Source organism: Gobio gobio, assembly GCF_949357685.1.
Source record: "Gobio gobio genome assembly, chromosome: 4".
Lineage (NCBI taxonomy): Eukaryota > Metazoa > Chordata > Actinopteri > Cypriniformes > Gobionidae > Gobio > Gobio gobio.
This window is the reverse complement of record NC_137100.1, coordinates 5,653,972-5,669,099: the sequence shown is the minus strand read 5'-3', so window position 1 is coordinate 5,669,099 and position 15,128 is coordinate 5,653,972. Positions and strand designations below refer to the sequence as shown.

The following is a 15,128-nucleotide window of genomic DNA, read 5'->3' as shown; positions in this document are numbered from 1 at the left end:
TCAGAATATGCTTTAGTATCAGTGCTCGTCTCTTTTCCACCATTTTGTTAATGACCTCTTTAGTAAACTAATACATAACTAGCAAAAGCAGCGCTGCTTGAATCTCCTCCATAAAACGTATTATTGTTGCAGACAGTGTCGCGCAAAAATTATTACTTTCCATCGCTGACTGGGAGGAACAGTCGTGCGCAGTCCTACATCACCGAACTAATTTGACTAATCTTCTCGGTACTTTAGACCGCAGTGGAAACGCAGACAGTCGCAGGTCTGGGGGAAAAAAGTTCCTGTAAAAAAAAGTTCCTGGTACAAATTGTTCCGGGTAATTTCGGTGGAAACGGGGCTTATGTCTATACTGTTCATTAGGGAGGAAGTTTCAACAGATCAAGCAAAAGTTTCTTCCTCATGTCATGGCCCCTTTAAGAGATATTAGATCTCAGAAGGCATTTAATTCTTGTTCAAGGGTATGTTAAGATATATTAAGACAAATGGATGGGTGGTAACAGTAATGGAACAGTTTTAAGCAAAGCTTCTTGACTCTGCCATCAGCCTTTTAAATATTCTGTTCAGCAAAAGGGCATAGGCTTCATTGCATCAGACACTGACTCACACATAATTATGAATAGATTATAGAGATAACTTTACTGTAGTGAGGTGTCTCATTATTAGATATGCCACTTCTGTGAATTCTTCAGAAAACATGTTTCATTATGCCAGCCCCTTTTGCTGGCAAACACAATGCTTGTGTCTAGTTGCCCCCCTTGCCTGTACATAATGGGGTTATATTTAAAAAAGAGCACCTTTTTCTCACTTCCTTCATAATGGTGTATGTATGGTGAGGACACCACACCACTGCACAGGCATCCTTGTGAAGGGTGCCCATGTTCCTCTTATCAAATATGCTTAGAAACCAGTTTGGGCCATCAGACTTCTTTTGAAATATACTAGGGAAACCACTTCCACTATCCAGTGCAAAAGTTGATGTTTGGTGTTTAACTTCTCCATAAACTCTGTCTGATCACACTCAGTTTCTATTCCCTGTAAAAAGGGTTGCTTCCAGAGAGCAGGTCCACACCCTGTGAATATGCAAGAGAGGCCTGACCCCATACTGAGACTCTGTGCATGCTCACCACTTGTTTATGCACAGGACCATGGTGGCATCTAGTGGTGGAGCTGCAAGTTATTTTGTGCACTGAACTGTGCATTTGGCCTGGGACAACTATTGAGTGACTCACCACCTCAAAGGGAGCAGTAGCTCTCAGCATGTTCTCCCAATTTGTGGATTATTTTGTTACGCAATGCTCTTTGGTGGTAAAAACTATAAGACCTTTATGGAACTGTGAGAATGTGAAATGTCTGCACTGCTTATTTGCTTGTTTCCCTGCAGAGGGAACCCATCAAGCTACCCTGCTGTAGAATCCAGCATGAATTCCATTTTGGTCCAGGCTGGTTTATTATGGTTAGAGCTGATAGTGCTGGTCTACCAGCTGTTCTCAAGCAAAACTGAGCTGGTGTTGCTGGTTCACCAGCAACCAGCATCCTATGCTGGTCCCAGCTTGCAAAACATACCTTGCAATGCAAAATTTTTCAGCAGGGTACCTTCTTCTTTTTCCTCGATCCTTGAGTAGGTAGATTAGCAGGTTTATAGTGCAGAAGGATCCCACTCTGACCCAACAAGCATACGCGTTGCCTGTTGCCAACTTGCCACCTACATAACAATTTGGGAAGGTGATGTGGGAGGGAAAGATTGTGTCTTCCTTGTAAGGCAGCCCAGACAGCAACATAGTGTCGGCCCAGACGTGGAATCCACACGTACCAGATGTGGCTGGATATGGGTAGACAATTTGCTGTCTGGGAGAGCTGCTGTGGAGCCTCGTCATCCCTTTTATTCCCCACACCTCTTCAGCACCATCATCATCAAAGCTGTGCCAAAAATCCCCTCTGGGATCACTGGTGCACTCTTTCTCTGTCTAATAGACTGGGGAGATCAAGCCATCACCTTCTCTCCTGTATGACTACAAAGCTCTGGTCTTTCCCATGGCTCAGCGCATCTTTGAAGCCAGGGAAACAGATCTTTAACAACACCCACTGTCTTCCCCTGTCTCAGACAGGTCCAGAGTTCAGGTCCTTAAAAAACAGTAAATGCATTCAAAGCTAATTTAGTCATGCTTGACTGGAAACTGTCTGATTTTCATGGGAGTGTAAAGCTTGTGGCTTCCTTGCTCCTGGGATGCTGGTGAGCTTTCAAGAAAGGCCCAAGTGGGCATGTGGAGAATCCCATTTACCTGGAGCACAGATCCCCTTAGATGGCAATAGCGGGTGAAAGGCTGAAAGAAGTCTGTAATAGTTTTTCAGTCTGTAATTTTCCTTTCCTCTCATAGCAAGACTTTGCAGTTTCTGCTATTGTGGAAGCCCTTACATAAATCTTTATTTCACACAGAGGTTGAGCTGCAAAGGTTTTCCCCTGCTAGTCCGTGTTTTCTGTGTTGCCACAACCATTTACTTCAAACCATTAGCTGGAGAACTGAACTGGGAGTAAATTGGCGAAAAATATCCAGTAATTTGGCTGGCTGTAAAAAAAACGACTTCCCCAGCTTCTCTAGGACAAAAGCAGTAAGTCAGGCTTTTGGAGACAAGTAAGAAAAGGGTTTTGAATAATCTGATGACCCTGGTTGTGTTGCAGTTAATTTTTTTATGCCCTTCCCTCGCTAAATTCCCTCCATCTTGTTGACTCAGATGTACACCATTGTCTACATTCCACAAGTGTCCAATACTGGCCGAACCCATGCAATGGGTCGAAATGCAATGCCAAAAAACCCTTGATCACTTGGAATCCGCTATTTTTTCCTTATGGATTGTTTTATGCACCGTTCTAGGTGTATAAGTATGCTTAGGCTGCTGAGGAAAACTTGAACAATTATACAATTGAAAATGATAACCGGGGCAGCACGGTTGCTTGGTGGGCAGCAAGCAAGAAGACCTTCCACCCTGGTCCCCTGTTTCCTCACAGCAAGAAGATTGAGTTCCCCCTATAATCCAAAAGAAATTTGTGTCTGTGTGTGTGTGTGTGTGTGTCTGTGTGCGAGCCCTGTGATGGACTAGCCATTTTTCCAGGGTGTCCTCAGCATGTGCTTGTGGTAAACAAGTAGAGCAAGATGAATCGCAATTTGGCAATTGTGGTTTTTTATGTGCGCTGAAAAAAGAGGAGGAAGTGAAAGAGGAGAATATGGATGCGGCCGTGGCTAGGGAAAAGTGGCCAACTTGGCATGCCAATCTTGTAAATGGAGCTTGAGTAGTTTTAAGTTTTAGCGCCATGTCGCGTTGATCAATACGTCATTTCATGTTGCATTTTTATTGGCTAGTCAGTAGATATAGGCCATAGCAGTAAACACACTGTGAGATGATCATGTTAAAATATCTGACACTGTCAGAAAATGATCTTTGGTCGCAAGACTGTGACAACGGCCATCTTTGAACCTCTCTCACTCACTGGACGACGTAGGACCACCGTTTAGGAGCCACGACCACAGAATTTGCCACATTTGGACTTCTTTTTGTCTGGGACGGCCCAAAATACACAAGAGTTTGCGGGATGAGGGGGAAAATTAAGTGTGATCACTTCTGTGCTGTGACGTCAGCACTCATCCCCTTGATGAAGTGCAGCGCCCTTCAAAATTGCAGCAGGGGAACGGAAGTACTTAGAGAAGTTTCCGAGTGTGTATCTAATGGTGATGATACACAGGACAACTTTTTGAGCAATGTTACTAGGCAATGTTGCCGTCAACGGGCAACCAGGTAAGACACAGGGCCCATGACCGATCTAAAGTATCCCGATTGAAATTTGTTGCCCATTCCCAATGGGAAAGTGGCCAAGCAACATCGCTTTGTAACATTGCCCAGCAACATTGCTCAAAAAAGTTGCCCCATGTATCATCACCTTTAGGCCCTGTTTACACCTTGTATTAAGATGGGGTTTTGGTCGATCAGATCACAAATGGACGACACTAAATACAGATGTAAACGAAGTCTAAAATGTTTTGAGCTTGTCCACTTTCGACCACTTCCAGAGGTAGTCGAAAACGCATTCGACCGGATTGCTTTTCTAGTGTAAACGCTCATGTGGTCGAATGCTTTCAAAAAGCAGCAAAAAACGGTCTACTCTCCACCTACTGACCTTATGTGTAAACATTATAGGAAGTGCACAAGCCAGACGGGATTTAACCTTTGGCTGGAGACCCAAGTTTGGTTTAAAGACGAAAAACGTACCAAGCACAATGTTCTCTCACCATGATTTCTAACACACACTCACAGCGTTTGGCTTGAGGCTGTCAGAGCAGTAATGAAAGCTACTACACATATTTTGTCCATTAGATCTGAAAAAAACACACATTTACCCACCCATAGACCCTCCCCTCGAAGAAATCGAGATCAGAAGTGGTTGAAAGTGGACAAAAGAGACGGATTAAAACCCCAGGTGTAAACGGGAATGCGTCTTCCTCATTTACTCGTGATCCGATTGACCGTAACGCATCTTAATACCAGGTGTAAACGGCCTAAAAGCAAAGTAGAATGCACTCATTGTCGGGGAATGGAGTGACTCCTAGACACAAGCATCAATGGAATAGGGGAATGCGCAGAAAGTTTGTCCCCATAGTGTTTACCATGTTAACGGTCTCTAACTTTGTGGCTATAGTCAGTATAGTCTATGAATGACACGATTAGTTCACAAAACCCTAGTACATTTCTAAAAGATACAGCTATGCTTCGTTTGTGTGACGTCTTGGAGTAGTGGGCAAACTGGCAAGAGTACTCTGTTTATTCAGGCAGAGCATTAAACCTGTTCCCTTTACCCCATGCTTTGTGTTTTTCTTGATATGTCACATGCAGCCCAGCCTTCTTCCTCTCCTTCTCCTCCTTCTCTTCTGCACCTCCTCTCTGACCCTTGACCTCATACAGACATCATGTTGACCTCTGGCCCTCATTTATCTCTCTGTCCTCAGCCCAGTTGTGTGTTTTCTTCCCCCTATCCCTCCCAAGCCACCTCCCCCCTCAAAAAAAAAAGGAAAGTTATTGCTCTGTTCCCCCTCCATCACCAGTTTTATGCTTAGCGTCCCCTACAGGAGGGAGGTGTTTCTGACTCACCTGTCTCCTTTTCTTTCTGTCTCTCTCTGTCTATCTCTCGCTCTGTCTCCCTCCACCCAAACAACCCTCTCTCGTCTTTCTGCTATGAGGCCTGTTTACATGCTCTTGTGGCACTTTCTTGGATGTACCTCATTCCATGATTTCTGCATGCAGGGTCCAAAAGTAACTTTTTGCCGCATCTGCCAATGGCGGGTAAAAATGTTTTTTTTGACCTCATGACAATTCAACTATTTAGCTGCTTTTAAATATTGGTGACAAAAAGTTATTGCATCTCTTGCAGCACCAAATATGAGTAAAGCCTGCAAAAGGATTCATTTTTTTGAAATTTTTTGCTGTGGTGATGCAAGGAATATTTCATATTTGCTTTGCCACATGAAGAAAAATAAAATACAGCACTAGTTTTGTTTAGAGTATTAGATTAAAACCATTAGTTTTATCAACCTACTGGTCAGTTGTTTTATTGACTCACCAAATCCAGTTTTACTCACATTTGGTTCTAGCGAGGGTTAATTTTGGACCCTGTCTGCATGCATCAAAGGAGGGCATAAAGCATGAATGCTTCTCCATGGAGGTTTTGAGAAAACTCTAGCTTGAAGGGCTCTGGAACAAGACGCAATGACACATTCACATGCATATGCATTACCATAAAGATAAGTGAAGCAAAATAAAGGCACTCTTTAGGTTAAGTTAACTTCACCTAACCTGAAAACGTGCAAATATTCAGCGAGTATTCATATTCTGTTATCACTAAACTGTCTTTTTGGCATATGCTGTTATCGTCCACGTCTGATTCCCTTCAAATAAAATATCACTTTTCTGCACGATGTCTGACAACAGAACTTGCATGGCCTGTTACGGCTGCATGAAGGCCTTGCTAGTGCCTCTTTGATAGTCGTTGAGCTCAGAAATATGTTTTTGTTTTTAACTGTTTTGGTCACTGTACAATCTTTTATTTATACTCAATGTTGTCATTTTCCTCATGTCTGTCTATTACCTGTGAATTCAGGGAACCTGTTAAACTCCTCAGTTTTTTTTAAGTACTTATGTAAATAAGTCTTTTTCTCTTTTTGTTCACAATTACACATTTTCTGTGTTAGTGGATGTTATGTTTCTGTTTGTACATAACATGTTATGGATTGGCCTGGTTTTTATTTTCTATAAGACAAATTAGATTTGTTATATTCATGAGCTTGTGACTTGTGTGTTATTTCTTTGGTTTTGTGAGTGTATTGTGTGTGTCTATGTCTGTTTCCCACTCTGTGTCTGTCATAAAAGGCCTTCAATACACACAAAATGCACAAGAGCTGATGTAGTACTGAAATATAAGTACTCAAATGGATGCTGGCCTGTACATAGCATACATACTAAATAATTTTTAGGGCTCATGCTCACTTTGTCATTTTGTTATACAAATTATATTGTGTGTCTGATACCCCATACACAAATTTACCATTGAAACCATGGTTCCTAGTAACTATAGTTATGATTACGGCAGTAAAACTGGGGGTTTTATTATTAGTTTATTAAGATTCTTAGGGAGATCGAAATAGTCATACTGATATTGAAATTTTATGTGCTTTATTCAACAGCGTAAGATGAATAAATACATTTGTAAGATATGTTTAAATAAGTAAAGACAGTGGGCTAGTTACCATTTTATTAAATCACTTTTGTTATGAATAACTTTTCATTTTATAACAATACCATGCAGAACATTCTATTCTATTCTATTTTCTATCTTCCATGTGTTCATTTAGTTTATGTGTTAATGAATGGAATGCACTTTCTAAGTCTCTTTAAATAGATTTTTCAAAAATTCTATGAAAACGTTTTGAATTTTAGAATATTCAAGCAGGTAATAGAACAGTATAGAATAGAATGTTCTGAATAACCTTTCATTTTGTACTGATACCATGCAGAACATTCTATTCAATTTTATTCTATCTTCCATGTGTTAGTTTAATTTATGTGTTAAGGAATGGAATGAACCTTGCTTTCTAAGTATTTTTAAGTAGATACAAATACTATGAAAACTTTATGAATTTTAGAATATTCAAGCAGGTATAGAATTGAATAGAATAGAATGGAATAGAATAGAATAGAATAGAATAGAATAGAATAGAATAGAATAGAATAGAATAGAATAGAATAGAATAGAATAGAATAGAATAGAATAGAATGTTCTGAATAACTTTTCATTTTGTACTGATACCATGCAGAACATTCTATTTTATTCTATTTTCTATCTTCCATGTGTTAGTTTAATTTATGTGTTAAGGAATGGAATGAACCTTGCTTTCTAAGTATTTTTAAGTAGATACAAATACTATGAAAACTTTATGAATTTTAGAATATTCAAGCAGGTAATAGAACAGAATAGAATAGAATGTTCTGAATAACCTTTCATTTTGTCCTGATACCATGCAGAACATTTTATTAAATTTTATTCTATTTTCCAAGTGTTCATTTGGTTTATGTGTTAATGAATGGAATGCACCTTGCTTTCTAAGTCTCTTTAAATAGATAAAAAGAAATTTTTTTGAATATTAGAATATTCTAGCAGGGAATAGACTAGAATTCTATTCTATTCTAATTCCCGCATTATATTTATTCATTTTCTCATAACTTTGTTCCAATCTTCCTTTTAGTTTGATTTTATTTGATGAATATTCTAAAAGTCATAAAGTTTTCATAGTATTTTTTATCTACTTAGAAAGCAAAGTACATTCCATTCATTAACACATAAACTAAATGAACACATGGAATGATTACTGTATGTACTGTATATATATTGCGTATATACACAAATTTACCAATGAAACCATGGTTCATGCCAAAAGTTACTATAGTTATGAATACGGCAGTAAAACTCTATGGGGAAAAAAATGAAATTAAATAGCAGGACGATTCTGAAAACTTTGTACACTTTTTAAAGGAGATCTATATTAGCTCATTAAAATTATCTTAGGGAGATCTAAATAGTCTTATTGATATTGACATTTGAAGTGCTTTATTCAACTGCGTAAGATTAATTTGTAAGACATGTTTAAATATTTTTTACCACTTTCAATCTTTTTTGTTCTGAATAACTTTTCATTTTGTACTGATACCATGCAGAACATTCTATTTTATTCCTTTCTATTCTATTACCTGCATTATATTTATTCATTTTTCTTCTAACTTTGCTTTCCAATCTTCCTTTTAGTTAGTTTATTTTCTTTTATGGATATAAAATATAAAATTCATACGTTTCATAGTATTTTAGAAAGCATTTTATTTTTTCCATTCATTAACACATAAACTAAACGAATACATGGAATGATATACATATGCACATGACACTTTAGGTGCACATCATACAACATGTGTTTCCCAAATTGATCACTATACATTATGATTTAATTATTTTATTTACTGTATGATTAAAATAGAGATTATTTGGTGTATGTAACAGTATTTGATTTTTCTGTAACACTTTACAATAAGGTCGCATTAGTTAACATTAGTTAAAATGTTAACAAACTTAGTTAAAAACAACTTTTAATTGTTAAGTTATGTCTGCTCGGGTCCATTAAATAACAACAACAGATACAACATTTGATTTTAATAATGTATTAGTTAATGTTGAACTGAACATTAACTAAGATTCATAAATGCTTTAGAAGTTGTTTTCACAGTCCATGTTAACTAATGTAGTGAACTAATGTCAACCAATGGAACCTTATTGTAAAGTGTTACAGATTTTTCAAAGAAACTACACGGGTCTGAGGTCACATGATTGAGTGTTTCCACCCTCTGAAGTCCCATTCCAGGGCCATGTGGTTAATATATCTCTCCGGGGTGTGTAGTGTGCTCTTTATGAGATGTCTTATCTGTACGGGGGTCGTAAACTGAGGAGAGGAAACAGACAAGTCAATAAGGTCTATTGTCTATGTCAGAGTAAGAATGTTTTTTGGACAATACACATAATTCTCTCTCTCTCTCTCTGACAATACACATCAGTCTCTTTATAGTGTAGTGACACTTGACTTTATTGGCATTTCTGTCAACGAGTGTGTAACAAAATATACTAAAAGCTACCAAAAATATGCTCCTTATAAAATACAGACAACTAGTACTAAGGTGCTTACATGACCTTACATATTGTTGGCTTATAAAGTATTATTGGTATTTGTGAAAACACGTATTGTCAATTATCAATGTTTTTTTTTTCAATTCTGAATTTTTTTTTGCATTTAAACCACAATATTCATATATAACTAGCTACTGTTGTTTGTGTGTCTGTTATAATTTAAAGGGGAAGTTTGTCATTTGTGCACCATTAGAGTCAAAATTAAATAACCAAATTAAATAAAAAAATGTTCCATTGGTCGAACTGCCATTAGTCAGCAAATAGATGGCTCCGCCCTAACCCTCCACCATTGGTTGAGCCGCAATGCAACAGAATAATGCTACAAAAAATACATACTTCCCCTTTAAGACTGGGCTCTATGTCATTTAGAGTTTGTTTGGTAGAATCTATTAGATTAGTTTGAGAGCACTGTATTTTATCACTTGACTAATTGCATTTGCAAAACAAAAATTTTTGAGTACTGTTGACACTTGTGTATGTTTTCAAGACCTTACCCTTCTTTGTGAGAACAATGGTTATTGAAGATGATCTTTGCTGGTTGCTTGCATGCATGTTATCTGATAGAGGCCACAATGTCATGACCTGGAGAATGAGAGCATGGAAGACTAAGCATGTGTGTGTGTATATAGGGTGCTCTGCCCCAACTCCACAGTTCTGAAGGGGTGTCTTTTACTTCCTGGTTGGTGACAGTCAAAAGGTTCTCTTTAACCCCCGTTATCTTTTGTGACAAAAAAAGTGGGGCAGCGACAGTCTTTTACAACTGCATACTTGGTGCTACCACGATTGCCTGTGCTCTTGCTGCTGGCCCAAAGCTGCTGTAAGCGATGTTAGCCGCCTTGCTTACTTCCTCCAGACTTGCAGTGATACAACACCACTATTTTGTATTCTATAATTGGCTGAGCTGAACTGAAATGTAGTTTTTAACATGGCTATTGCACTCTCAACACGGTTAGCAGGAAATCCTGTGTTTGCCTACCCACATTTTTCTAACCATTCAAGATGCACTCGAGTGCCCAGAGACAATTTCTGGACACCCATTTCAGTGATATCTGTCAGGTACTTGGGATGAGAAATGGCTTACAGCAGCTTTAGCCGTCTTGCAACAACCTCTCTAAAAACTTTACTCGATTCCCCCGTTTTCTTTCCACCAAGTCAGTGGGCTTGCTCTCTAATCTCCCTTCCCTAACCCCCTGATCTGGAGCACATCCCTCCTGGGTTCAAAGCCTGTGGGGCTGATTGGGGGGCGCAGTGGGGGGCCTGTATCAGTGTGCCTCTCTCTGTGTCACTCCAGGTTACGGGCTGGTGGTACAGGAGGAACTAGTTTCACCGGCCTCCATGCAGTACAGTCTACCTTCGCCACTGGGCAATGAGCCCTACTGGCAAGAAGTATCGAGCATGGAGTGCGCGCCCATCGCCACCACCGAAGAGGACACACTCATGGAGATGTCTGAGGTACAGGTTTGGCCCTCAGGCAATAGTCCTTCCATTGTGGCCGTTGAGGACTCCTCTCTGGAGTGCAGCAATGCTGACGACTCCGAGGCGCTACTGAACAGGAGCCTGGGCCACTCGAGGAGCGGGACTCCCGGTGGAAATGGACCAGAGGGACTTGCTGCTCAGGGAGGGTTAAGTGGTTCCATCGAGCTACTCGAGGATCAGTCCATCGGGGCGGATTCAGATTACAGTGCCGCTGGGATGCTGTGTCTGAGTGAAGGGGTCAACATCAATGCTCTGGACAGAGGTCAAGGGTTGGAGAGGTCAGAAGGGGCTGTTGGTCAAGAAGTCAACAACATTAAAGACGGTTCCAACGGAGGACTGGGAGAAGGAGGAGGTGACGGCACAAACTTAGAAGATAGCATATCTCTCATTTCAGGGCAACAGCGAATTTATGCTCGAATGAGTGAGTCACCTGGGCTAAGAAGACGGGCAGATCATGGTGAAGACAGGTGAGTTGCCTGATAGGTTCTGAATTACTTTGTGGACCAGCATATTTTTCAGGAAGCATATTCAGGTAATCATTTTCAACTCTTCATTTTGAAGAGCTTGAAAATGTATTTGAGGCTATACTTAAATTTGACTATGTTTAAATGTGTCCTTCATGGGCTACGGAATTGCTAAAATAATGCACTTACTCAAATTCTCTCCACGCCACAATGGTTTTGTCCCAGGCTGTAATTCATTGACCCATTGTTGCTGTGTCGGGCTTTCTGAGATCCTCAATTGGGTCTTTTATTAGTGCCACAGAATTTAGTCTTTCTATTTTGATGGACCGAAAATATTAATGGCTAATGATCTCCTGCTATAAAAAGTTTCAGCCTCTAGAATGAGAACAGCCCCTCATCCTAAATTACATATAGACTTTAGTCAGGGTAGCGGTGTATTTAATTTTTGACAGGAATGGAAACCAGGCTGTGAAGGATAGAAGTGTGATTGTTCAACTCACGAAAGTTGTTTCCAAAAGACTTTCAGAAGACTCCAAAAACAGTTTGAAAGTTGAAAATCACATTTGATCTAAGACCTTTATATAGCACATGCCATTTTTCATTTTTATCCATGTAAGATTCGGTATAGAGTCTACTCTGACTGAGGCCCACACCAATTCCCTCTGACTAGCAATAGTTTGTAGCAAATTATAGTTCTTCTGAAAATGTAAGGGGCATTCATTGTGTTTGTCTATGATTCAAGCTTTCAAGTGTGGTTTTGTAAAGTAAACTAAGCATTTTGGCTATGTAAAGAAAAGGGCAATCCCATCAGTATATTTCACCTCAACTTCCTATTCCAATAGGGCAGAGGTGTCTAATCCTGCTATTAGAGGGTCACTGGGTTTACCTTCAACCAACACACATGAACTTGCTAATCTTGGCCACTTGAGAGCATGTGACAGGAAGTAAGTGCACTAGACTGTCTCAGGCCTGATAAATGCTAAAGTTCAGTTTCCATAATGCACAATAAGGGCCAAGTTTATTTAGTTTGCACCAGCTTACTTACACCTCTTTTGGCGTTAAATAAAATACGTCAGGATTTACTTAAAACAGGCAGTGAGAAATTAGCACTGAAAAGGCATAGAGACGGTTATTTTTGACCTTATTGCATATGCATTTGTAGGAGTTTCCCTTTCAGACGCAGTATTTATGGGATGAGAGCATTTAAATGAATCATGCAAGTGATTTACTAAAGTTTGTGCTTGTCAATTTACTGGTGTTTGTGCCAGTATTTACCACCCCAAAGAAAGCATGTCTTAAACCAGATGCTAATTTGCGCTGCTCTTAGTAGATTGTGTTGGTTATTATGGAAATGATCCGGCTGTGTCTGTGTACTTTCATTTGCATGTCGTCAGTAGATCACGCGCAGGACTTTCCCATGTGTTTTTATGGGATTGCACTCTCACGCTAATTTGGCTTGTTTAGTAAATCTGGCTCAGAATCTCTAATACTACTTTGGAGTACACTGCAAAAAAATGCTCTTCTTATTTAGTATTTTTTTTTCTTGTTTCCAGTCCAAATATCTAAAAATACTTAAATCAAGATGCATTTACTAGTTAAGTAAAATTACATAAGATTTTTTTTCTTGTTTTCTGGGGGGAAACATCTAAATAAAGTGAGTTTTTGCTTAAAACAAGCTAAATTATCTACCAATAGGGTGAGAAAAATTTTCTTATTTCTGTTTGGGATAGAAGTTCAATCAGAAACAAGATTATTTTTCTCACCCCATTGGCAGATCATTTTGCTTGTTTTAAGACAAAAACTCACTTAATTTTGATTTGATTTTCAAGAAAACAAGACAAAATATCTTATGTCATTTTAGTTATCTAGTAAATGCATCTTGATTTAAGAATTTTTAGATATTTAGACTAGAAACAAGACAAAATTACTAAGTAAGAAGAGCATTTTTTGCAGTGTGGCATTTGGGGCTAAGAGTATCCCAACATTCATTATGTTCAGGAACCCGTGGGCCCCAAAATTGTGCAATATTGAGAAAAATCTTCCATTCAAGGTTAAATCAATTATATATTACAAACCATTTGGTCATTAAATGTAAAGTGTTTAGTTTAGAGCTTTATTTATCCCTTGGGGCAATTAGTTTAGGCTCTCGTGGTGCTTCACATAACACTTAACACATACAGTATATATTCAAAACACACTAAATCAAAAAAAAAAGAGAAGAAAACAAATAATCATAATAATAATCAGCCACTGAAGTGTTGCATGTTGAATATTAGAATTAGAAGCACCACAATTAGAAGCATTACAGAAGCACTACAAATTGCCTCATCTGTTACATAAGGACTAATGATGAACAGACATTTAGAAATGTAGTGTTTTAAAATGTACTGAGAATCAAAATGTGTAAATAAACCTCTGCAAAAACTTGTAACACTACGTTTTAAGTGTGTCCCATCGGATAATCAAAAGTTATTCATGCCCACTTGAAAAATTGGGCCAAATACAGGAAACATGTCATGTAAGTTGCCAAGTGCAAAGACGACAAGTGTGGGTATTTGGACAGGCCCCTAGAATTGTCTGTAATAAGGCTACTTCTACTCATAGTGATTACTGCTGAGTGCATTGTCATTACCTCTTCTAACGTTTTGTCTCATTTTTCAGGTTATGTGGTGGGTCCTTCCTGTCTTACCTGCAGGATCAGGGGGCTCCCGGTTGGCACTCGGCCCCAGAACCGACTCAGAACCGAGTGGGGTCTCTACAATGCACCCTTCCTAGACCGGCAATAGAGTCTATGATGTCGTCAGTGCGAGCCGCACTGGACTGTGATTCTAAGCCGTCTTGCCTGGCCCAGGAAGCCCTGATTGAGCCGGTGCGGGACATGGGGCATTCTGAGATCATCCACGGGCATTATCAGGGGACTCAACCTTTTGAGAAGGGACTAGGCTTCCCGCACAGGACAGCCAACATTCGGGGTTGGGAGGATATGCGTCTAAGGGGACAGGTAAGAGAACTTTCTATCTAATATTGTGATTTATTTTGTGTTGTCACATATCAAGCACCTGCTTTGACCTGACAATGGTTGACTTCATTGCAAGGCTGTAAACACTGGGGGACCAAACCAACCATTCTCTTAAAAGGATTTAAGAGAATAAAAAAGGGCATGCAGCATGTTTGCCATTAAATGCATTCTGGATTGATCTATCTTTGGAGTTTAAATGGTGTTTAATAAGAATTGTCTCTGGTAGGATTTGGTTTACAGCAGATCTCGTTCATTTCTGTGGCATCCACAAAAAGACAACTCGTCAAGGCTATAATGGGATTGGTTATCAAGGCTCACTTGATCTGTCATGCTTTCCGCAATCGTAGAGATGCAAATTTTGGTATTTTCCCATAAAAAGAACATATCTGCTTTTACTGCATAATTCTTCTCAAAAGCTTTTTCAAACCTTAAAGTGAGCTTTAGTAACATTGCCTGCTATGCCAACCAACATTTGGATTGCTTTGAATCATATTGTTTCACACTTTTGTAGTTTTTGACAAAGGTCTTGGTTTGTGTGATTTGGTTTAATTGAACTAAAATATTGCATCAGGAGTGTACCGCAGAGGAATTACTTCCATTGTATGTAGTTGATATACTCTGGATTTAGATTGCAACTATGTGCTCTATATCAGTCGTAGATTGGAATAACAGCGATAAATGCATCATTGGACTAGGGGAGGAACTGGGGGAAATAATGTGTGGGAGAAAATGGTATAAAAAACTAGAACGCAAGCAGTTGTGGGGATATTTGGCGGCTGGGTCATTACGTGTCAACTCAACCAGAGGTCCCTGGCTAAAACTTTTTATTTCGATTCATTGTTTTTCTGGTGAAAGAAATACATAAATGAAGAACAAAGCCAAAATATTAAATGTCACA

General features: G+C 39.1%; 1 protein-coding gene across 9 annotated transcripts in view; it reads left to right on the top strand.

Annotated features, from left to right (window-relative positions):
* Window positions 1-15,128, top strand: part of ank1a (ankyrin 1, erythrocytic a) — a 137,861-nt gene that overhangs the window by 91,235 nt on the left and 31,498 nt on the right. For all 9 annotated transcript variants that reach the window (XM_079815463.1, XM_079815459.1, XM_079815462.1 and 6 more), the window contains 2 exons: window positions 10,563-11,214; window positions 13,873-14,212. In XM_079815463.1, coding sequence (XP_079671589.1) covers window positions 10,563-11,214; window positions 13,873-14,212 — 992 coding nt within the window. The remainder of the gene's footprint in view (window positions 1-10,562; window positions 11,215-13,872; window positions 14,213-15,128) is intronic.